At 43.6% G+C, this 25097-nt stretch overlaps 1 protein-coding gene across 8 annotated transcripts in view; it reads right to left on the reverse strand.

Annotated features, from left to right (window-relative positions):
* The window catches only part of BCAS3 (BCAS3 microtubule associated cell migration factor), a 292223-nt gene that overhangs the window by 144355 nt on the left and 122771 nt on the right, over positions 1-25097 (reverse strand). For all 8 annotated transcript variants that reach the window (XM_065732043.1, XM_065732036.1, XM_065732037.1 and 5 more), the window contains 3 exons: positions 13503-13603; positions 11350-11546; positions 9957-10054 (listed from right to left, as the gene is read on the reverse strand). In XM_065732043.1, the coding sequence (XP_065588115.1) occupies positions 9957-10054; positions 11350-11546; positions 13503-13603 (396 nt within the window). The remainder of the gene's footprint in view (positions 1-9956; positions 10055-11349; positions 11547-13502; positions 13604-25097) is intronic.

A 25097-nucleotide genomic window follows, 5' to 3' on the forward strand; every position in this document is an offset into this window, starting at 1 on the left:
AAGCTGAAGACAACGAGGAAAAATTTCTACACGCTGTCCAGAGGTGCGTAAGCATCCAACTTTTAAATCTACATTATCACACACATCTTCCATCGGTGCCAGACTCTCACTGAACCCCTAAGTCCTAGCACGGTGGGGGAAGTGGTGCTTGCTGATGCCATTAGCCATAACACCACGTCTGTGATTCCAACTCTTTTTCACTACCAGCTACGTAAGCAGGGCAGCCAGAAGCTGCTGCCTGAACACACAGCAGGCAGTGCTGGAAACCAGCCGTGCATCACAGAGCTGCTGCCCTCCTCTTCCCCCCACTGACATGGATTTTGTAGCATGAGGAGGGCTCAGTAGTAACAACTGAACCACCAACAGCCTCACCGAGCCCTGATTCAGAACACCTTCAGCCACATGCTTATGTGTTTTCCTCCAGCAAAGATGGGCTCCTGCCTCGCAGGCTCTGCAGGACCAGCACACCCCACGCACACGTCATCTTTTTTCACAAGCCAAAGGCTCCCAAAGTTTCAGTCACATGTTTCAGTGGAGAGAAAGCAAAACTTGGAAATAAAATCATGAAATAGTGAAGCACTGCTTGCAGTTTAGCTTATTGGGCATGAAAGTTTAAGCTCTGCTTTCAGCCTCGGTTTTCCAAACACGCTGTCACTCACTATAATATGGGTTAAAAATAAGAGAAAGCAAAGATGAAATGTAAATGATTTAAACACGTGCATATGTTCTTTTGTAAAATGTATAATGCATCTGCAATGTTTTTCCTCATATTTTGGACACAAATCAAGGGGGAAATGGTTCGCTTACGATATAGTGAATTTTTTATCTCACTTCAGTGCTAAAATGCCCTTCCACGCAATTCTTTCACTGCATACTGTTTGTTGCTGGGTGGTTTTTTGTTGGTTGTTTTTTTTTTGGTTGGTTGGTTGCTTGCTTTTTGAAGGCTCAAAAAGGAGAAAAAACCCACATAAACAAACCAAAGAGTAGCACCAATGGTATTGCCTGTTCTCTCCTTGATGGCAACTTTACTGCATCTGTGGCTTCTACTGCTTCAGTCTTCCCAGACGCTTCCCCTCCTGGAGCAGTACAGCCAGGACCAGAAACCAGAGTCCTAACAACAAGAGGCAACGAACTGCACAGCGTGCATTTCCTGCACTGCACTTTTCTCTCCTGAACGGTACCATAACTCAGCAAATGGAAAAGTGAAACAGAGACCATGGCAGCAGTCGGTCGTCAAAACTAACGCTCAAACTCAATCAGATACTCAGGAGCAAGCACTGGGCCTCTGTGGCACTGCCTAGTGAATTCTATGAATTATCCAGAAATACAGGTGGGTCGTGCACAGCCAGGGCCAGCTGCATCTGGGACAAAAGCCCCGGTAAGCGAGCGCATGGAGGTCCCACTCGCTCTGAGCAGATGTGAGCTCAAGGGAAAGCAGCTGTGCTGGACAGCCCCACAGCTACTCTGCACATCAGGCACAAATGGCTGCCCATCGCTGCTGGAGGGAACACCAGGCAGAGAGCTGGCAAGCCTGGAATTGTGGAAAAGAAGGGCCTGCACCCCTCCTGACCCGGGGACATGGGATTTTGGATAGGAGGACTATTACAATCACAGAGCTTATAAAACGTATTTGGAAAGGCTTTTGTGTTGGTTTTGGGACAGCATATGAAGGCTTGAGGAATCCACTCCAAGGCCTTAAAATCTGTGGCCGAACTCCAGTGAAATCCATATGTTAGTTGTATTACCACCCTTTTCTTTTCCCTGTTCTCGCTCCATTTTAAAGGACGACGCCCTGCGCAGCAAACCAAAGACAGCCTCAGGGCAGTACAGGCCCACATCCCACTCCTCTTATCTGGAGAAATCCCGTGCTAATGATGTGAATAATCCCAAGTCTGCTTTCTGTCATTTACTAACTGTGACCTGCTTGTTTTCACCTTTACAAGGGGAACAGCACCACATGGTTTATGTACGTGCTTGCAGTACTTGGCTTTACACGCTCCCGCCAGCACTCCGCGTCCTCGCAGCAGGCGAGCCCCAGGCAGGCTGCCCCAGCCCTCAACAGTGCCCACCAGCAGACCCCCACTCGCAGACGGGGACAGACAGAGGATGGGGACTCTCCTTGGTCCCCCCGTCCCCGCTGTGGCTCATCCCACACTGGCTGCTCTGCAGCAGCCGCTTGCTGGCACCAGCTCTGGCTTTTCGCAGCTCTCCACCCGTTGCCCCCATGCTAACCTGCACCCAGTTTAGCTTGCGTTCTAATAAAAAGTGAAAGCGAAGTGCACCACAAGCAGTGGATAAAGCATTGTTAAATATGGGCTGGGATCATGCCAGGGATGGAGGCCAAGGCAGGGGGAGGAGCCAAGGCGGCTGCGAGCTGATGGTATTTCACAGCATTGGATAATTAAGAAAAACAAAATATTTTCCATCTGCTTTTCTCACTCCTTACGTCACTGAGGCAATAAAATGTATATACAAGTACATATCAACTGACTATATTTCAACCTAGATATAAATATTTATTTCCAACAGAGGACATCCCTACTTCTGCAAGAAGACAGTGAGGAGGCCGTGATTAACATATCCTCCAAGTATTAAACTCCACTTGAAGGCCACACCAAATGCCTGGCTAATTTATAACACCGAGGAGCTCAGTTATACGGCATACAGCTGAACTCACGCACGCTTCTGCTCGCTCATCCATATTACACTCTCACGAACAACAGTGGTGAAAATTGGTGCCTTTTTGCTTTCAAATGAAGAAGAGAGCAGAAAAAAAAAGAAGTCAAAAAGCAGTACGAAAGAGGACATTGCCACACCACTCCCAATCCCCCTGACAAAAATAAACCCCAAAAAGCATTCTTGAAAACTGCTTCATGCTGTGTCATACACCTACAGATTTAGCTGTCCTGAAGAGCCCACGGAGCCCTGAGGACAGGGGCTGATGTTCTGTGCCCTTCCTCATCATAAGGTGGGAAATGTTCTAAATGAAAGTTCAGCCCGAAAAATCCTGAGCCTAAAATTCATTTCCAAACGGATGCTCAAATATTCACCTTTGAACTCGCACTCCCAGTAACACTGTAAGAACATTTCAAACACTCCAGATTAATAGATGAGCACGTAATACAACTCTGACTTACAAAAATATTAAGATTCATAAAACGATCTCTCTAAGCACTGTGTAAAAGGAACAGAAATGGCAGTGGCTTCTCTGCCAACACTGTACAGTGTGTTATTTCTGTGCAAGCTATAAAAACACAAGCACAGACACTGAGGTTTCTGGATCTGTAGGAAGTTTAACAGTAGCTAGGAGCTCTCAGATCTCAAGCTATAATAAATATTGTATCCTACAGGAGCCCATCGGGACTCTCAGCTCATGTGTTGTTCCACAGAAGATTGTGGTGTCAGATATGATTAGAATCAACACTTTCCACTCACTCTGAGCTTTAAAGCTATCTATGCAAAACACTCTAACAACAACTGCTAATGAAGGACGATAAAAGGGTATAGAAGGCAAACGTATATTTCGAATGAGTGTGCTTTAGCTACTGATATGCAAACTACTACTGTGCATTTTGGATTTTTTTTCCCCATAGATAAACAAGAAGCATTTATATGCTTGGAACAGAGCGTGCTCTAGCACACTGCTATTTTTCAGCTGACAAGTCATTATATGAACTGAAGGTGGCTTTCCCAGCTGGAAGTCAGTATGTAACACTTAAGCAATAAGACATTCTGCTGTCTGCATTAATGGACCACTGGAACATGCATCAAGCGGGTTGTGTGACATGAGAACAACTGTCTTTGAGCAGCAGAGGACTGCACCAATGACCATTAACGTGATCCCTGGAGGCCTCGCTGCGACCCATCTCCACATATAAAGAAAACCCTCATTATCCAGCACCTGGTTTGTACACTGCATAGGTCACAGTTACATTACCACCTAGCTATGATGGCAACGTGGAAAGCACTGGGTTTGTCTCTGGGAGAATCCCCTGAGATTTTTCACTTTTTGGGGGGGCTACTGGACACACACATGTCAAAGCACAAGCACTTTAGAAGAGATGAACTGCACTAGTTGCCACCAGGCTCCTCAGCAAAACCCAAGGCAATCTGGGATGAGGAGCAGCAGCCTCCCTTGTCACCTGCATGGGGCAGAGTCCCACATCACACTGCACAGAGCAAACAGCAGGCAAACCTACCCACAATCACTGGGGAGAGGCAAAAATGAACGACTACAGAATTAATCTGCTGCTGCTCACTGTCCCACGCACTTCCTCTCCAGTATACTCCTCCTGCCTGCAGTAAACACCCACCAGTGTTTCAAGACATTAATGCTACTCCATGTATCCCTGCAGCTGAGTCTTTTCCCAAGCCAGGCAACGATCCAGAAGCAAGTGCCCAGTCAGTAGTGTCAGGTCGTTTTAATTTCTCTTCACATCTTCATAGTCTATAGGGCATAGCTGTTGCTAGATGTAATCATGTATACCGCATCGGCATCTTGGAGCCTGATGAATTCGCTTCTGTCTTAAGGCCCTCTTCAGAAATCATCAGATAACATTTTCTCAAATGAGATGAACTAGATTGAGTCGAAAAAAGAAAATCTAAGTACCAGAATTCTGTACTGTGCAGCTCACACACACACACATGTACTTAGCAAGGCGGCCAAACAGGTTGGAGGAAGCGCGCACACATGCAGGCGCGTGATATTTCATCACTACAAGAGAACCTGAGCATACCCCAAACTTTACAATTATCCTGGAAATGCTCCAAAAAACACTTTTCAAATGAGAAACACATTAAGTGTTTAAAATAGGTATCTCGTTAATAGAATTTGCTTGGACGTTGCTACAGGAAAGAACCGTAACTTCAGCACATTTAAGCTGACAGAGTGCAGGAGAACAACACATCAGTGCTGGGCATGTGTTTTGTTACTGCGCAGGTGATGCCCCCTAAGAACAGCTTGTTATATGACCATTATTAAAACCTCTCGATTGCTGTGAAGAACAGACCAAGGGCCAAAGCTCTTCCCCGGCTTCAAAGCTCAGTGTTATGCTGGGAGGATCTGAGCGCAATCTCTATCTGCAACAACAAACCACCTTTATACCGTCCAGGTAATTACAGGTTCGGGTCAAGGATTCCAGAGCGGATCGGTTACACCCTCTGAGCGAGGCCCCACTGAAGCAGGGCAGCTCAGGTATCCATGACACCGGGATCCTCAGGCCCTACCAGCGCCCGTAACGGGAAACCGCCGGCCGCTCCGGCCTGTCAGTTATTGCCTGTGGCAATAAGGACAGCCTGGGAATTCATAATGTTGGTGACTTCATCTGCCAGCTGCATTCACACATCTTTACTACCTGAATAACTGATCTCCGCTACTCCAAGGCAGCACTTTCTGATGTACAGCATTTGGGAATAAATATTTGATCGCACGTACAACAGAAAAGAGCTCAGATGGTTTAAGGTGTGACAGCAGAAGTGTTTATTAAATTCCAAGTGAGAGCATTGTTGGATGGTAAGAATTTGTCCCAGGGTCCCTATCTCACAGGTGCGGTGATGAACAACGAAAGATCCCTTAGAGGCAGAGCACAGGAGGCAACCTCCCACCCCCACTACACCCCGTCCCACATCAGTGCTGCTCATTAAACCCACTGCAGGCATCAAGCCATCCATCCACGGCCACCAGTCACAAACAAAAGAGAGGGAAGTACTAAACCACAAGCCAATTTTAAGAGGGCATTGATTGAAGTAACCAGAAGAGAGCTTCGTACTGTCAGTGTTTCATACAACTGTAATAAACAACCTTCATTAAAAAATGATGCGTGCATCCCTAAGAAGCACAGCACATGCCAGGTCTTAGAAGAGAATACAGATGTTCCACCTGCCCTACATGCAACTGAAGGGGAAAAAAGCTCAAAAAAAATTCATTTTGTTCATCAAAATTTTCTTGCCATAACTAATTTCTGCACTTAGCACTAAGCAAGCAAGAAAGAGATCTCCTCTGAGGAGGAAAGGAAAACAGAAAACACTGATGCAAGAGATCAGACAGCTTCTTCCTGGTCAGTGCTTTTCTGCTGAGTTGACAACGTAACAAAATCATTACCTGATTGCTAAGTGTCAAAAACCTCTTTGTACAAGGGAATACACACACAGATGCATACAGAGCAGGACTGAATGTACAGGTATGACAGCTCACCTGGAACCCAAGCCCTTCAACAACACGTTTGTTGCAGCTTAAGGGAAATGTCTGCCTGTACAGACCCAGTGCAGCTGTGTGACCAAACGTGTGATCAGGAATGGCTGCAAAATCCTTGCTCTAGAGGACTGCACTTCTGCCAGTTCAGATTTGTTGTTCTATGCAGAAACTCCAGCCCTCCTGCACCCCTTTGATTCCTCCATTATCTGTCTGTAACACAGTTCTGTAAGCTTTGATTTTTCATTACTCATCTATGGGTTAAGACTATAAAATTCTGAAAAGTACCTGTTCATCACTGGAGATGCCCAGCTGCCTATCTGGGCAGTGCATCTGCTTTCTAGATTAGCCTCAGTAATTTTGTAGATATCCTCAGTTATCCAAAAACTGTATCTAATTTGAGACACACCACAGAAAGGAACTGCAATCAATGTCTACAGATAACGTCAAGTTTTCATGTCACGCCTGCAGAACAGTCGGAAATAGAGTCAGACCATTCCGTGGTAGATACTTCTTGTTGCCCTACTGATTTCTGTCTCAGAGATTGTTGTTTAGAGGTATGAAGCATGACGTTCAGCACGTCCTGCAGGTGGGACACTTACCAGTTTTCTCTTCCACTCTGCTGTCCAAAAAAAGTCATGAATGTAACCTGACTTGCTACAAGCTTCTCCCATGCACTGTGTGTTCTTGCCTCGTGTACAAGTCTTCCATTTAGTGTGTGTTATAAACTTTCTGTGTTAAAGCTTTAAACTCAGTGTTGTCCCTTCAACATGACACTGTGACTCTGGAACAGCATCTGGAATCGCAGTGCATTTAGTCCTTGGGGGGATATTCTCTCTACGACGCATCCAACTAAATGTGTGCTGAGGGACACGTGTCCAGCAGCTGCAGGTGACTGTCATTTTTCAAACCTTTCTTAACAGTTAAATAAAAAACAGAGAACAATATCTTAGAAAAATTTTAAGTGAAACTGAGATAATTAGATTGACCTCTACTTTTTTTATATGTACCCACCATCTCTACATCTCCGCCATCCACCTTGAAAATATTCTCATAATTAAGTTTTGCTCTGTTCACCTGAATATTTTTTTTACCAAATGTTTTTGGGAGAGAATGTTGTCATTAACATGCCACACCGTTTTACAGACACGTGTACAAATCACAGTTAAAAGGAACTGCACAGATGTCTCATTAATTGCAAGGACAAAGTTGTCACCAATGGGGAGACGGAAGGAAGCTGAAAAGAACGATGGAAAAATAATTGCAGATGATAAACATGTACTTGAAATCTTCTGAGGGGAAGAACAAGCGATGGAGTTAGATAAGGAGAGGCGCCACGCTGGTTGTGTCTCCAAGCAACGCCAGATAAACATCTTTATGAAGCACAGCAGACTCGCATGCATGGGTCAGAGCTGAAGAATCACTTCCTGGTTCAGCTTAGGTAGTAAAAATTTATGACCTACTTAAAAAAATGCTTCAAACCTAAATACGTATGTTCCGATCAATTCATTTTCCGTAAAGAATGCAAGCCCCCTGCAGTATGCCTCAGCAGCAGCAGAAATCAGAGCACTTACAGTAGTGGAATACAGTATTAAAAAATGCCATGTTGCACACGAACATTTGAAATAAAACCTTTACGCCCAGAGCTGAGCTTTATGCCATTTTCCACACACCTCCAAGGTAGAAGAAAGTAAGCACAGTGCTCTTCCTTCCACTGCTCAGCTCTATCACAAGGATAGCACAAGATTTCAGGAAACTCTGCACCTTTCTTCTTGTGTCTCTTCAACCCTGTAGAACTCACACTCCTACACCATGTCATGTATACACACATACCTACCCTAAGTTTGGACAAATACTTTCTGCATGGGAAGGAACTAAGGGCCAGGCAAAATGAAAACTGCAAATAGATGTTAAAGTCCCTGAGTCAAAAGTCAATTCAAACTCCAACAGCCTGGCAGTGGAGCTAAGTAAGTACTGCTATCAGCATGTCTCTAACAAAACCCATGTATTGTTTATAAAAAACTTATGAGGTGTTATAATAAAATGGAGTCACTGCTGTACAGTAAATATATTTTTAGTGTCATAACAATGTATAAAATTGACTTTGGCAATTTTAATATGGACACACATGTTAAAGGCATTACCATTGGAGCTTCATCACATTCATATGAGCCATTCCACATTAAGGCCCCATCTATTCTATAGGAAAGGCTGCTGAGTGTAGATGTACAGTCCCAACATGGTTCATTGTTCAGAAAACAGCTTTAGAATGTGGTTCTGTTACAGAATAGCTGTGCATCAGAATTAATATGTGTCCCTGTTATGGGGAACTGCACTGCTCCATTCACATTCAGGAAAAAAAATACTAAAGAAGCCAACCTTGATAATGCAGATGTCTCTATGTGTATCACCTGGCAGAGTCACAGTGACAGCAAGGAACAACCATGCCATTCATCAGCTTGAATCTGAAGTGTCACATACACAGACAGGAGCACTCCTGGAACTGCAGCTTCCATCTTTCAGGGCTAACTCACACAAGTCCAAAAATTCCCCACTGCTGCAATTTTATTCTCTCAGTACCACATCAAAATTTTCAAAATTGCATTCACATACACTCAAACAAATATAATTCCCTTTAAACAGCCACCATCAGATGTATAAGCTCAATGGGAATTAATTTAACTAGTTTTCAATACTTGAAAATGGAATTTATAATGACAATCCTCAAAATCCAACATAAATGTAGTTATTACTGAACACGGTTATAAACAGATCTAAGAAATATCCTGTAATACTCAAATAAATTAATTTGGCAAACGATGCAGCGTCTTGGACTCAGAATTTATATGTACAGCAAACAGAGTCTGGAACGGGAGCTTTTATTTTAACTCTCTTTAAAACAACCTTCAGAAATCAGTTTCTGTATGTGTTACAGTCTCCTTTTACAGTTTAACCTCAATCCAATCAGCAGTCTCCAGGGATTTTCAAATCACTAAAGATTAAAATCCTCTCTGACTTGACTGTTTGACTAATGCTGTGTGTTTAATAATTCTACTTGTGAGAGATTTTATTTGACAAAATCCTGCTGTGTGGAACCTTCAGACGTTATACAGCTGTACTGGAATATAAAGCTCTGTTGTCTTTGTTTCTTTATAGAGACTATACCCAGCACCAAGAAAAAAGAAAAAAACTTTACAGTGCATACACTGCTGTGTTGATATCAACGTAACCGCTGTAATATTAAATTTACACACGCTCTTTTAGAGCAGAGTAGTGAAAATGTGCCTGTTACACAAACATTAGTTAAACTTCCATGTTGTCTTGACTGTTCACAGAAATAAATTACGTTTAAGATTACATTTCAAGGAGATGTATTTTATAAATGAGATTGAATTGTAATACTGCACGCTTCAGGCGTTCATTAATAAAAGCATTTCAGTCTCAGTGTTTGCAAATGTTCAGCTTTTTAGTCTGGGCTTTTTTTAGCATTCTCTAGCTCAAGTTAAACCTAACGTAAATTTAGTGTTTGCATTTTATGCCAATGCTGTGACTTCAGATATGATGTGCAAGAGGAAAAGTCATCATTATTTCAGCCTTTGAGACCCATTTCTGTAAGGCAGCACTTACCCGCTCAGCACAGCTGAAAACTGTGATAACCCTTCAAGTGTACAGCACCGGTTAGTAAACGTGTTACAGACAAAAAGAAGACAAGATTGATGAATGCCACGAGTGTCCAAGAAAACAGGAAAACCAAACGTGTTCTTACCTGAAGTCGCATCAATCACTGTTGAAACTCCTCTGCGATCAGAGACGGGGCGCGAGGAGCCGGGCATGCTGACGGGCTCCGAACGAACCGGCTGAATCCTACACGAGAAGTTACACTTGTCAGATCACAGCTCACATGGGCTGGGACTGAATCGCAAGCTGAAAACCAACAAGCAATTAAGCAACTATTTATTTTCAGATCAGCTGCCCTGCTACAATTTGACTTTGCTTTCGGAAGCCAAGGCACGGATAATCCATCCACAGACAGGTCAAGGTACACCAAGTGAATATCCCTACACTACATCTCACAGGTTAGCTGCCTACCCATAAAAACACCCAGCCTGAACTGCTCACAGTTCCTCCAGAACCTCCTGAACAACAGCAGTTTAGGAGAAAAGACATATTTGTAACTGCCTGTTCCTTCTGTAATGCATATATATAATTATATATATGAATTAATACATGTTCTTTTTTTTTTAATGTATTTCTACTCTCTTTCTGTGTATACTTGCATATAAGACAATATTTAATTATAATTTAACAGCAGATTGGACACTTCTACTCCTATTTGTGGGAGTAAGTGTATGCAAGGAAAAACCACATTTTCGAACCACGTGTTTAAGTCCAAGGACAACCTCCCAGTCCGAATGGGATGGGTGGTATTACCCATTTCTCATGTTTTACCCACAGGTTCCAAACAAAGTCCCGAACAATCCAAGTCCACTCTACAAACCTTTGGACTTCAAACCACTTGCAGATTCAGAAGCATGGAAACTTGTTAAATCCTGAGTTAATGAACAGGACACAGAAATACATGGTGCGTAAAGCACTTCTACAACACTGCTACATCCATAATTATGAATCCACATATACCCTCCCTCTCCTAGGCCACCCTCTCCCAGTTTCAAATCAGCAGCTGTCAAAAGAAAGGCAAAATAAATACATGGAAAATAACGACAAGAAAGGAAGAATACAAAACAAAACCAACAAAGGGCAGAAGGGGAAAAGTATTCCAGAGCTCCCTTACTGCCCCTATGCTCTGACTGCTTCACGCAGTCAGCCCCTAGGTTGATGGCACCACGTTCACACGTGACCAAGAGAATTAATTTTTTAAGCAGTGCAGAAACTGCAAAGCCAAGATGACGCTGAGCAAGGCCACCAGACTTTGTATTATCTCTCAATGTAATTTACACAAGAGGTGGCAAAAATGAATCCAAGCTGTTGGACCTGGATGAATTTTTATTGCTGCCAAGTCCTACACTCTTCTCAGACTTTCATCTGGACAAGCCTGATGAAAAGTATTACACGTTCCACACAGATGGCCTCATTTAAGCAGAAGATTCGTGATTCACACAACAAATGTGAAACAGCTTGGAAATCCACTTTATTTCTACCTGAGACTGTTGAGATCAAGATCGTCTGTATCGAAGTCCAGAAGAGGCTGTGGAGTGTCACTGGGACCGTGTGACTGCAGCACTGAGGAGCTGGATGAAATGACAGTGGTTTGGCCCGAGGGGTGAATGGTTTTGAACTGGAACTGGGGGCCCATCCACAGGCGCCGATGGGGTCCGGTGTGAGTCACTATCTCGACCTGTGGGAACATAAAATACATGCTCAACATCTGCAAGCAGGGGAACACATTTCTGCCAGCATCCACGTGGAGTGGACAGAGGAACTGAAAGTCTGCATTCCCCAAATACTCCTGTCAGTCACTTCCACCCTGACCTGGACAAGGGGTGCACGTCCTAAAAACAAGCTGTTCCAGCTTCGTTCCGGCTGCTGCCTCAAAGTTCACACTTTAAACAGCACTGCTTCACGTGCACGCTAAGTGTGAACTGTATCTCAAACCAAAGCTCTTAATTAGTGTTGGCAGAGTGAGGATACCACTGGCAGAGAGCATCTTGCTGGAAAGCAATGAGGTTGGGGACAGAGAGCAATGTGACGCGCACTGTGAGACACTGAGCACCTCAGGTCAAGTTCATTTCTGTGCAGCTGCAATACAGACATGTAGTGCAGCTATGGAGTTCAGAAGGACAGTTACACACACACCTTCCTTTAAATGAATTCTCAGGATTAAAGGAGAGGTAAGGGTGATAATTTTCCCTCCCGCTGCGGTCCAGATATGACGTTGAAAAAAGTTATTTCAGTAAATGGAGCATCCAAAATATCTTGAGAAACGTCTAAGCATGCTGTTAACTATAAACCTGCTGACCATCAATTTGTGCACTCCGAAAGAAGCCAACTACAGGAGGTGAGCAACTGTGGAAACTGGGATGGTAATGCTGTTGAGAATGTATGTAATCAGGACTGGGCCTTGTAAGCAGAAGGGCAAACAAAGAATCAGGCCTCAGTAACAACTGAAAAAAGAATCAGCCTTTAAAGATCAGAAACAGGCAATATGAAATGAAATATTAAGCTCTGCTGAACTCATGTTTTTATGATGACAAAAATAGACTGCTAACTTCCTATACTTTCATGTTAAAATAACAACAAAAGTAATTCAGTAAGGAAACGCATGAAAAAATATTTTTATACCTATCTGTCACAGATACGTTATCTTAGGGTTTTCTTGATGCATCCATACGTGTGCTACTGCCTCTAATTTTTTAGGAAGGAATTTTACACACTGCACAACGTTGCTCTAAGTTCTCTGCTAATATAAGACGACAAATGCACAGCCTACTTAGCACTATTTCCATCCCCGCATTTATCCTAGCGTAACTCAGATTGACTGTAGATGTTTCTGAGTCAAGTAGCTTTTATGTAGCAGTGTAAATTAGGCCACAGATAAAGTAATCTGTATATTTTAAGCTTGAAACCATCAGTGTCACAGAGCCGAGAGGTAAACAGATGCCTTTGCAATTTTACTGAGGCTATGGCCAGATGTTCCTATTCACTCTCCTGTTGTGTGCAGGACAAACATATTGTATCTACTTCACACTGACAGCACACATTACCCACTGTTCTAATTGAAAAGTTGAAGTGAAGGGCAGTGTTTTTTCACTGCGCGCTGTTACTGTTGATAACAACACTTTCATTTTGAAAAACATACTTACACTTCAGGCTTAATGTAAAGTGGCTTGCTTAGAGAATGCCACCACCTTTGTGCTCAAAAGATGTATCACTGCTTGTCTCACTTGGCAAAAATTAAACGTTCCTGAAGCAGTCTCCAAATTATCTGTGTTCTGTGTGATGTCACTTCCCATTTTTTATTATAAATGCATTTAGTCTTGTAGAGGGATGGATGTGATGAATTGGAGCATTCCTAAATTCCTCTGACTTCCCTGCTTTCCAAGAATTAGCAGCAAACTCAACCCCGTAACGTACGCTTGTTTCCTTCTTCTCACTGCACACTGGAAAGTCACCAAAGCAGTAAAGTAAGCTCAACTATCAAACTGCAGTGCAGAGGCTTCACGAGGCAGCAAGGTAAGTCAAACTACAGATGGACCCAATGAGCACAGTGACAGAATTTTTTTTATGTCAGGAGTTTTCCTCCTAAGGATACGTGTGGTGTTGGGTTCCTGCAGTGCAGCTCTCCAGGACGTACCTGTGACAGCCACTCCTCGTCCTCCTGCCCGCTGTGGTCAGATGCCAAGCTGTCGTAGGACTCGTGCCGAGTGATGGGCCCAGGGCTCCCTGGTGGGACCACTGGAAGAAAAACCAAGAACACTGAGAAATTTACCTTTAACCATTCAGCGCTGCAGACTGTGCAACGTGCAAAAACTCCTTTAAAGCCATCACCATTCACTCATGTAACCTGGGGAAGATCCCAAGCCAGCGCTCAAACGCGACCGCAAACCAGTGAACTACTATTAGAGCCACTGTAGTGAAGATTAAAGTTGCACAGCTCGCGGTCCTCACAGCCTTCGAATCCACCAGCACAGCTCCAGTCTGTGCCTCCACAGTGCACACAGCTGTGCGCTGACGGGAGCAGAGCAAAGCACAGCGCTGCTCAGCCCGGTGCCAGCAGCACGGGCACCTCAGTGTGACCTCGGACACGGTGTTCACTCCTTCCCCCGAGGAGTGACGACACGTGGGGTGGAATCCCACGGAGCAGCTCTGCCTCCGGGTTCACCCGCGGGGCAGCAGTGATAAAGCCTCAGCTGAGGTCAAACCTCAATAAGTTATTTTGCTGTTTAATAAAGCAGCGGTTATGCGCCGCACCTATCACAAGAGCAGGCACTGAAAGAGAGTCTGGTTTTGATAGCAGGATCCCAGCGGGCACGACGACGGTCCCGGCCTCGCCGCAGGCAAAGCACACGCTGCTCCCACTGCAGCAAGCAGCACGTCCTGAGATACGGCCCCGTAAGATGAGCGATCCTCGCTGGAGATGTGCCATGGCTGTGCTGCTTACTACAGATACGCATGCAGACATCATTTTTCAAGTTAACAATGGCCTTGAACTTACAGGAGCAACTATGTCCTAAAAAATGTGAAAGAGATTCTGCATTTCTGGGTCACGCATCTCTTGCATCGTTGCCAACCGCTCGGTCCCAGGACAGCACTCACTCACATTCAGAGGGGCATTTCCAGGAACTCCAGCTCAAAAGCAGTATCATATCTTCCTGCCTACATCCTTAAAAGCCTGACCTCCAACTGGAAAGGACAGCAGCTCCACGCACATCACTGCTGCTGCTCTTACACTGCACCATGCAGTTTTTCGGTTTTCTCTCTATAACGCTCACAATAATTCAAAGTCTTCAAAAGCTTTGCATGAAGTTGTGTTTCCAGTTTCACCCCTGTTGTTCTTCTTTCTTTGGGAACACGTGTGAGTAAGGAGCAAGCCCTTCCTCCACAGATATTTTGCTGGCAATTTCAGGTGCCAGTAATCCAACCCAACCCAGTGTCTGAGCTGTGCCCATTTTTAACTTCTTGCTGCACTTACTCCATCATCTGGAGCACACATACGCCAAATGTCAGAATACAACTCAGTTCACTTACTCTGAAAATGCTCAAACATTCAGGAATTTTGACAAATAGCAGCAGCGTGAAGAAAAATACAACAAAAATGAGCATTTACAAAAAATCTAAGGTGAGAATTAAAACACGTGGGTTTTATTTCTGCAGGAGAGCAGAGTGTGATTTTCTAAGGCTAATTCGTAACCGCACATCAGCAAGCTGCCATGCTTTCAAGGTTGTGTTTTAGAAACTGGAGTGCTACCCACAGCAGAAATCAGGGCTTTGCCATAAACCTTTGCTCAGAGGCAAAACCACCTCTGAGCTGCTCAGAAGTACTGTTTGGGACCTGAAACTCCATCCTCCCTCCAATGAAAAGTGATCAATATCAGCTCTCAATCTGGAATATATTCCTCTCCCTCTTTTTGCGACCAGCTCTACTGAACTGCTGCACCTTTAACTGAGGAGAATCAGAATCCGAGTGGAAATTATTGTTTTTCATTGTCTTTCTTGACCTGAGCATGGCCCTCCCGTTTCCATCCCCAGATAAAAGCTGCAGGTGGTTATCAGTGCTCTGAGGAACAGTAAAAAACCAAAATCCTCACATTCCGTTCTCTGCGTCTGCAGGATTAATCTTAGTGCCACACTGAAGACTGCTGAAGGCGAGGGACAGACTTTGGAGCTGGTGTGATGAACTCTTAGTGCTGGCGAAACTGCACAGAAATGACTGTGGAGAGCAGAGTGTCACGAGCCACAACAAAGTGTCCCCTGACACTGCAGGGCCCTGTGACACGGCTCAATGTACAGAAAAGGCTGTTTGGAGACTTTACCAATACCAATAAATTAGAAAACAGGCAATTTCTGTTAAACGTGGGAATAATTTGCATAGGCATTTCTGATGCTCGAGCAAGACCTTGGCTTGGCAAATCCTGGAATTAACAAACAGTGCTTTTGTTCACAGATGGGATAATTATATGACAAATACCTAGAGCAAAGACAAATCTTTATTCATTCAAACGTTATAAATTGACATCTTTCAGCAGCAAAGAAGTGTTGGAACAAAGGAACACTGCAGCTCAATTGGTGTGTGCACACTTCTGGTTTTAATTTGTGAACAATAAATCATTAGTTTTACTTAGTTCTGTGTACTTTCTGAACCAAAAAGTTTTAATTTTCTCATTTATATAAATAAGCTTTAGACAATTCAGTTTGAGTTATATATGAAACTCCCAATGTGCTCTTTTCTAAGGGATGTGAGTTTGTCCAAATTAAGAGCAAACAAAGGCATTTGCTGACAGTAAGGACTGTTCTGTGCTGCCTGCCGTACACGCATGTGGACACCCAGAAAGCTTTTCTCTTTCTCAAGTGAATGCACAGAATTTATCATTCAAAATAAGATTGTAAAATCTAGAAGACACAGACACAATGTGCTCTTAATCAGTTCATCAAATCCAAAGCCTGCCCTTCACCTCCATGCAGTCTCCAGTGAAGCTCCAGGGAAACAGGTATGCAAACTACAGCTTACACACCATGGATTTCATACAAATCACATGCTAACATCTGATTTTGATGTTTTTTCGGTGATTCCTAAGTTATGTTTAAAATGATCAGCAATGCCTGAGAGCCCTGTGGTAATCACACGCTCATCAACAAGCTTCAGGACCACTTCTCTTCAACTCCACAATCTCAATGACCAACTTCGCAGGGCTCCTGCAACTACCGTTCCCCTGGTGACACCACATTCCCCACGACAAGCACAACGTGCTGCAGGTCTGCTGCTGCCACTCCAAAACCAACGGGTCCCACTTTTCTCCATCCCACCCACAGGTGGGACGTGGTGTCCCATAGCTGGGGGACTCGTGTCACCAAGGGCTCTCCTTGCCCTTCAGGTCCAACAGCCACCCATGTGGCCTCGCTCCTCTGCTTTCCCTTCCAGCGCTCATCTCCTGCTGGCTCTACCTTCGCTCATGTTTGGCAGTAAAGCAAGGACCAAATCTTCCTTTCAGATGGAACTGTTATAGAAACAAACTGGTTTTAGCTCGGTGCTATGCTCTGTGTGGTTCTATTCACGGCCGTATGCTACTGATCAAAGTTCGGGTTTTAATGCATTTTTAGTGTGTAAACTTCTGCAGGAGCATTCCGTGCAAATTAAAATACCCTCTCCTACCCGAGGCTTCTTCCCACTCAAACTGGTCCTGAGGTTCTTATATGCACAAACATCATAAAATTACACTTAAAATCTGTCAACCAGGATTTTATCCAGCCCAGAGTTATTTCATGATACCAAGTGACTTACAGGTTTATTCATTATTTGTATATTGACCCCAGTTTACTAGGTGGTTTATAGGCCATCCATTCTCCGAGTCAGAACTTTAATCTTACAGGAATAGCCAGGACTCTAAGCAGGATATGAATTCTCCTTACATGTACCACAGCCTGGATGACTGCTTTACTTGCCCCTTACCTTCCACTGATCTGACAGTCAACAGCCTACGCTTTGTTTTCCCTGACTGACACTGCTTGGGTTCTCAGCCCTCACTGCTGCTCTTGGTTGCACTGCAGTCAGGTAAGTGTCCTCCGTACTCAACTGCAGCTTCCTCTTCCAGTGTTCCCATGGGAAACCAGGCAAGTACAACGAGCATTTAAGTGTGGGCAGAGCTAGAACCTGACCCTCACAACGGAGTACCTTAAGGCCACTCAACACTTCAAATACTGAGACTGTGAGCAGACTATCTGCTCTGTACCTAAGGACAACACGTATATTTTTACCCGAGTTAAAAAATAATTTCAACTGCATGAACCTGTGGTGAAATCCATCTGATGGCCATCTTTAAGGAATTATGGAAGAGGTAACTATTTCTATAATTCACTGACTTCAAAAGTATGTTTGACATTATTGTCGGGAAAATTATGTTAACCATGGATTACTGTTACAATCAAAGTATGTAGTGAGAAGTCAAGAGGCTTAGTAGTAAATTTTCAAAGCGGTGCGTGGGGATTTACCCGTTTGACTCCCATTAACGTCAATAGGAGTCGCACGGCTAAATCCCTGTACACTGCTTTGAAAACTGACCCCTCCGTGTTGATGGACCCCTCTCTAAGAAGTTCCAGATGACCATGTAAGAATAGTAAAGAACTGTTTCAGCATGTGCCCTTGTTCATTATTGTTGTTTGTACACATCTGAAAGTATTTTAATTCCTATACACAGTGCTGTTTCCAGCATTTAGTATATAAAATACGGATTAAGACGGGCAAGCCCTTGGTAATCTGACGAAGCCCTACATAGGTATATACATGCATCAAAAAATTTATGCAGATTGGCAGCCCTCAAAACACCTCACCAAGTTCATTTTCATCTGCCTGTCTGTGCTGTTTCACAAACACTGACTGCAGCTGAAGAATCTATCAGGCTTCAGCACGCTGCTCGTACGCAGCGATGCAGCTCTCAGTGAAATGCTATCTGCCCTGCTCCTGTTTACCACAATCAATCCGATAGTCAGTCAGAAATTAAATTTGCTTCCCTTTACCACTTAATCCTGTTTCCTGTAGGGAGCAGGAAGTACAGGTTAGTTTTAGGGAAACAGCTTCCCTCAGAAAACACCATGAACTACAGCTTCATTCGAAACATCTTTTTTTGGAGCAGGAAGGTGATGCAGATTAGTGTGCAATCTGTTACGCCTTGTAATGTAAGAAGCAAACCTGAAAATTCTGTTTTCACTCTCGGTGACTACTGCCAGCAAAACCCGAGCACTCACAGAAGAAAGCAAGGGACAGTAAACCTGCTCAGTAATCTGATACCAGGAATATAAATCCACACTTAAAAAATTGGACATTGTGAAAATAAAATCTGCTCTTAGAAATGCTTGTAAGTCGCTGAAATGCAGTGGGAAGAAGAGGACGTACCATAAAGGTGGGCACAAGTTCCTCTGCCAGCAGTGACCACGTACAGAAACAATGCACTGCCACTGCAAGAACTGTCCTTCTTGGGCTGTTAACATCTAAACTCTTGAAAACTTTGAGGGTAAACTGTATTACAGCTTTAGAAGGTAAATGTGCTCATGGAAATAGTTTCACTTGTCAATTTGTTTTGTAATTATAGTCATAAAACACTCATCCTTAAGATCTCTTACAGTTTCCATGTGATAACCAGAGAGAATACATCAGTCACAGAACCCAGTTAGGAAGTGGTTCTCAAACTCGGACTGTAAATATGTCAAAAATCCTCTATGAACTTCAAGGAATTAAAAATGATTCTACAAAGATGTGGATTTTTAAGGGACACCTGAACAGCACACGGATCCAGGAAGTGCCTTTTAGAAGTACACTGAAATCATTTATTGCATGGCAATAACGAGGTAGAACTTAATGAGAACGATACACTAACTAGAGGTAATTTCAAGCAGAAGGAATAATAAGAGCAAACTGAGAATCCAGGAAAAAAAAATATATATATATACGTAATTTCCCATCTGGATAATAAAGTTAAACATATGTACTGCAGTAAGTACGTGAAATCTCAGCTGTGTGCTGGTTGTACACAAAATACCAAAACAGAATAATGCTGTTTCCCATCTTTAAGTATAACAACCACCCCAGGGTTACTGCAGTACTCTTCCTGGCAGAAACGTTCAGAGCAAACAGACCCCACCATCACTCAGGCTTCCAAATTGCTGCCTGCACATGGGCTCAGCGCAGAAGAGCCTTCCCCAGCTCCTTCCTGCTGGTTGTCCTTACTTCTGCAAAGCCCATCTCTGCCTCTGCCTTTCCTTCAATTGTGTGTACTCCTCTGGTGCTGCAGCTGCACATTTAAGCCCAGACCACTCAGCTGACACGACTTCGTGGAGAGGTCCTCATCCCTGGTGTACAGATGCATTGTTTAGGCAGCATTCGTGTGGTCAGTGGATAGAAATGGGTTAGAAATGGATAGAAGTGGGTTTTGCCCACCCCCAGCACGGCCAGAGAGCTTTGTTCACCAAGCCCAGCCAGCTCTGCTCCCAGCCCGACTGCCTCTGACCGCCTCATGCAGAGATGTCTCAGAAACACAGCAAAAAGGCTTTGAACACCTCGTAACTGTATGATAGCATAATTGTTGTTACAGAACAGGCTCTGGTTTTGATCAGTTTTATTATTTGAAACCGAGCTCCATTGTGACAGACATTGAACATACGCATAGCGAGGTACGGCCCTTGCCCACAGAGCATGCTGTACACACACACTACAGCAACACATGCAGTGAGTGGTACGGACCAAAAAATGTATTCTTTCATGTTAAATTCGCTATTAAAACCATCCATACAAAAGAGAGCAAGAAAAAAAAGAGAAGGCTGAGAAACAGTAGAACACTGAGCAGAATTATCAGCCCCAGTTCATTACTCTGCTCCCAGGCCACCACCACGTGCTCTGCTGTCAACTGAAAAAGCCTTGTGGAGCAGAACAACCAGATCCTCCCAGTACCTGCCAACGGCTCCAGGTTGGGTGGGATTATGAGCATCATAACTTGTTCTTCATGGGATCTGTCTTCATAGCACATATTCACAGTTACTTAATACACTCTCTGCTCTTATTGCCAGTCCTGCTTTCCCCTGTGCAATACTCACTACTCGTATGCGTGGAATTTTTATTTCCATCAGTGGAATGTATGGAAGGAATATAAAATAGGCTATAAAGAACCACAATGTTGCTTAGAGACAAAAGTCTCACTCAGGGTGCGTAGCTTTCAGTGGAGGGAGCAGGATGTGCAAACGTGGTGTCAGTGTTCAGACTGTCTGTATAAATTGTGTTTTCATTTACCCCAAAACAAACAGTGAAGAAAGGTTAACCCCTTCCTTTGAAGACAGCGAGCAGTGATCAAGTTTGACTTCTAATGAAAGCCATTTTCAGTAAAATGCTAAATATGTACAACAGTTGGTCCAGAAATGAAAATCTGTTGTAACAGCCAAAAGTCAAAGGCATCTATAAATATAGGCCCTAATCTTTTCAAGAATCCCTTAATGAAGTCTATAAAACGGTTTATATCTTCAGGCCTAACTCAAGTGAAAATTCTTACTCAGAAAGAGCTAACGGCCATGCAAATATTACTTGGAGACCAGAACAGGAACAAAGAACACGAATATGTAGTCCTGTTCCAAGTTCTAGCATTGAAATATGAATTATCTAGCACTTCAAATTAACAGCTGCTGAGACAGCAGAAGCCTCAGCGAGATGGCCCTTGTTCTGAGAGAGAAACAAACACGTTTTCCAGAAGAAACGGGACAGAAAAAAACAAAACAACACTACATCATTCCTTTTAACTCCACAGAAATGGTCTTTGATTCCTTAAAAGCCAGTTGCAAAGATCTGTCTTCAAAGCCTCCTATTGGAAGTTTAATGGCAAAGAGGTGCAAGTACACTTACCAGCAACACTATGGTAAAGTAGAGACTTTTGTTTTAACAAAATCTATATTTATACGATTACATTTCCTACGGTTGAGGGCAGCTGTAATTAATGGATTTCCCTCCTTCCCCTAATGCAGTCATTTGTCAATTTAAACACAGAATGTCCAATCAATTTTGATGTATTTAGTAAGCAATTTGTCAAAGAGTACTGCATACCAGTTAATATATTAATTCTTGTCACTGGCTTGCTTCTGACAACTGCACGTCGTCTCCACAAACTTGGTCCTCATGAGCCAAAGCCAGGAACATGAAGGTGCCCCTTCCAGAGCCAAAGGACAGAAATCATAATTAATGTTATTTTCTTCTGGGGCCAGTTTTTGCTCTGATTCCAAAGATGGATTCATTAAGATGTTAATCATTCACATTTCAGATATCTGAACTATGGTCCACTACACCTCCAGTGCAATGAAATTCAAAGGGGAGGAGTAAGAAAGAAGGGAAACGGGAAGTACGAAATGAGGATGTAAGACCTCAATGTCACTGCAATTCCACCATGTATCACACACGTGTCTGAATAAATTCAAATATGCAAAAAGTCTGAAATCTGCTCCAGAAGAAGCCAAGGAGAGCCTCGTGACTTATTATTTTAACTCTGACCAACTGGAAAAAGCCTAAAACAGTTAGGAGCAGGAGGCCGATGCTTCCCGCAGGCCAGCAAGTTGTGAAGCTTAAAATGCAAGTTCATTTTCAAACTATGAACTTACCAAAGGGTTCAAACCTCTCGCTACCCACTCTCTCACCTCTCCTCATAGCCACGGCTGCAGTGAAGCACTCAGGTAGATGAGAACTGCATGCTCTGATCCAGGTTTTTGCAGCAGATGTCACTGATGACCTCAAAGCAATGAAACAGCTGTGCTAATCCACTTACAAATACCCTTGGGATAAAGGTCTTGGACACTTGTTGTACAAAATATTTCTTCAAACAATGGTTCCTTGTTCCCTCTTCACGAGCGCTGAATATAACTCTAAAACCCTTTCATAATATTGCAAGGGGAACCGTGCATAACTGGATACCTACGTGCAGTATTTTTGAAGCCTCTTTATCACGAGGATGTTATACTTTTCAGAGACTAAAACAGATTTAGGTTCTGTGTTTTGGCATCAAACCTCACAGCGAAGAAAACCTGCAGAGCACAGCCCTCCCAGCAGCCTGCCAGACGTTTCATTGTTCTGCCCGTCTGCTGACAGAGGTACTCTGTGCTAAAAAGCACACTGAGTATTTTTCAATGACCCAGGGGGCAAAGGTCACTTATTATAAATGGATAATGAGACCTAATGCAATGTTCTGAGTGTGGACAAAGAAAGGGTCTATCCATACCCCCTTGTGACTTGGTCATTCAGGCTTTTATTTCCCCTGCACACTTAATGGAGCCAAACAATTGGCAGAAATGCTATACAGAAACTGAGAGAAACTGCTGTATTCTACCTCTGATAGACAGATACAAATAGTGACCCTGAAACGGCGCCAGAATTCCTCTTACCACTAACGTGGCAGACAGATGTAACATTCACCCTAAGCCTCCTATTTAGCCATTTGCTGGCAATTAAACTTACTGACGGAAGTGATAGGCCATCAAACCACAGGCTGCAGCTAATGTCAGCCCACGGTGCTGCTGCAGGTAAGCAGAGCCACACAACGTCATTTCAGGCTGTGTTTGAGGGGGGAAAGCTAACAGGTGCCCGGGACTCGTGCGTGTGAACCCCATCTGGACTCCTTCACAAACTTCTCTGAGTGCCTTCAGATACGACAACTGCAGAGGACAAATAAAGCTTCGAAGATCACGTACACAAATTTTCTGTTATTGTGAACTTGACTATGCCCTCTATTCTTTTTGTCTCTACTATTTACTATAATGTATTGTCTATATCTGCATTCCGCACTCATCTGACTTAAAATTATTTGCTGTAATTCAAATAATGCAAATTAATGATTTTGCTGGAATTCAGCCACCTCATTCCTCTCCCCTTAAAACGATTCCAGTACAGAAGACATGTGAAACTGACAGTGCTTGAGTTGTTAATGAAACAGAGAAATACAGAGGCTAGCCCTGATTTCGGGAGGTGGGATGAGCACACCTGTGTATGTGAACATCAGTGCTCACTGAGAGGCTTTTGTTCAGCTGGTATCTATGTATTAATTACATTTCAGCAGAAACAAAAGAGTTTACAAATACTTGTACAGAACATCCAAAATTCCCCAGACCACATTCTGTGCTTTGGATGCGTGCTGCAGTAACTGCCTACTACATGCAATAATTTATGTATTTATAGGCCTGACAGTCTGCAGGAGAAATAGCTGAAGACAGCATGGAAGAGAACGACGTCCACAACTAGAGCAGAGAATCTGGGGAGGGGAGAAGGGGGGATGGAATGCTGGTTGAACAGACAAGCTGCAAAGACTCACAAACATAGCTAGCATCTGTGAATAAAAGCTGGCTTTGGAGAGCACTTCAAGATGACTTAGTATTGCTGTTTTCCCTGAAGACACTGTGTTTGTTAGTCTGGTTAGATAATTCTGCAAAGCAAGAGGCCTGACAGCCCTGAAGAACAATAAACGTACACAGCAATGGACAATATCCTTTCACTCTCTTTTGAAAATACTGATCTATGTTTAAATTTCCATCATAAAATATTATACAACTGGCATGCATCCTTGCAATGACCTTTCCTCTCAAAACAGAGCACACATACCTGTATGTGAAAGTAAAACAACACAGAAATATCAGAAAACATTCTGGCTGAGAGGCACAGCTCACTCAGTTTTGAGTGCTGTTAAGTTATTTCTGCCTTTTATTTTCCACACTGTGGATTTTTTCCCCCTTCCTATAGAGCATGGAAAAACAAAGAACCTGCAGGTTTCCCCAACACTCTGAGCTCACAGTGCACATAACACATGGACAGGTAGAAGCAACAGATCTGCTCTGCTGCCAGCACTGCTTTTACCAGTCACCTTCAGCCACCCTGCCCCTCGGCCCAGTTGTCCACTTTCTGCAGTCTGAATGCCCATGTCACATAGCCTGCTGGCATTAGCTGCACTGACAACTGCACAGAGGCTCTGATTTCCCCAGGAGTACCTCTCCATGTGCCAGGAGTTGTGCAATTCAGCCTGTTACATCACTTCAGTCTCGATAATAAAGAAGAGACCTGGTAATTGCTGACAATATTCTTTTTTGAGTTGGGAGAATGAATATATATATATATGTATTACTTTTATAAATAAAAGTACTCATCTATTAAAATATATGGTATCTACCAGAGCTGCATAGTACACATGCATATCTATAGGTACAGGTAAATAAATAAAAGGTGTGTGGGTGTGGGATACAATGGCTGTCAGTGCAGCACAGCACGAGCAGGTGGGCAGCCACCCCCAGAGTGGTGCCAGGGCTCCTGAGGGAAGCAGCTGGAAGGAGCCCAGCAATGAGGTTTTCCAGGGAAGTGGGAAAATGCAGATGCACTTGCTTGTCACTGAATGTAAATTTCATGAGAGGAAATGGCTAAATGCAAGAGAAGTGAGGGGAAGAAACCCTTAGGTCTTATTGTACCTAATGGGTCGCACTTGCAGGGCCTGCCAAGCACTCACTTTCTGCCTACACACTAGCCTCAAGAGCTTGACTCATATTGAAAGTACATCTGCTATTCTGCCATTGCTAGCACAGTTGGTTCCAAAGGTGAACACACACTGAAACCAGCACAAGTTCTTGCTGCACAGATGAGCTCATTTCAACACTCCTAAATACCAACCTACAGGTGTGCATGCCCATTCTCAACTTTTTATGTGACACTCAGCAAATCAGTATTCAGGAGGTG

This window comes from Cyrtonyx montezumae, unplaced genomic scaffold, assembly GCF_038088225.1.
Source record: "Cyrtonyx montezumae isolate F1298 unplaced genomic scaffold, pur_monq_1.0 scaffold_15, whole genome shotgun sequence".
In the NCBI taxonomy this organism is placed as follows: domain Eukaryota; kingdom Metazoa; phylum Chordata; class Aves; order Galliformes; family Odontophoridae; genus Cyrtonyx; species Cyrtonyx montezumae.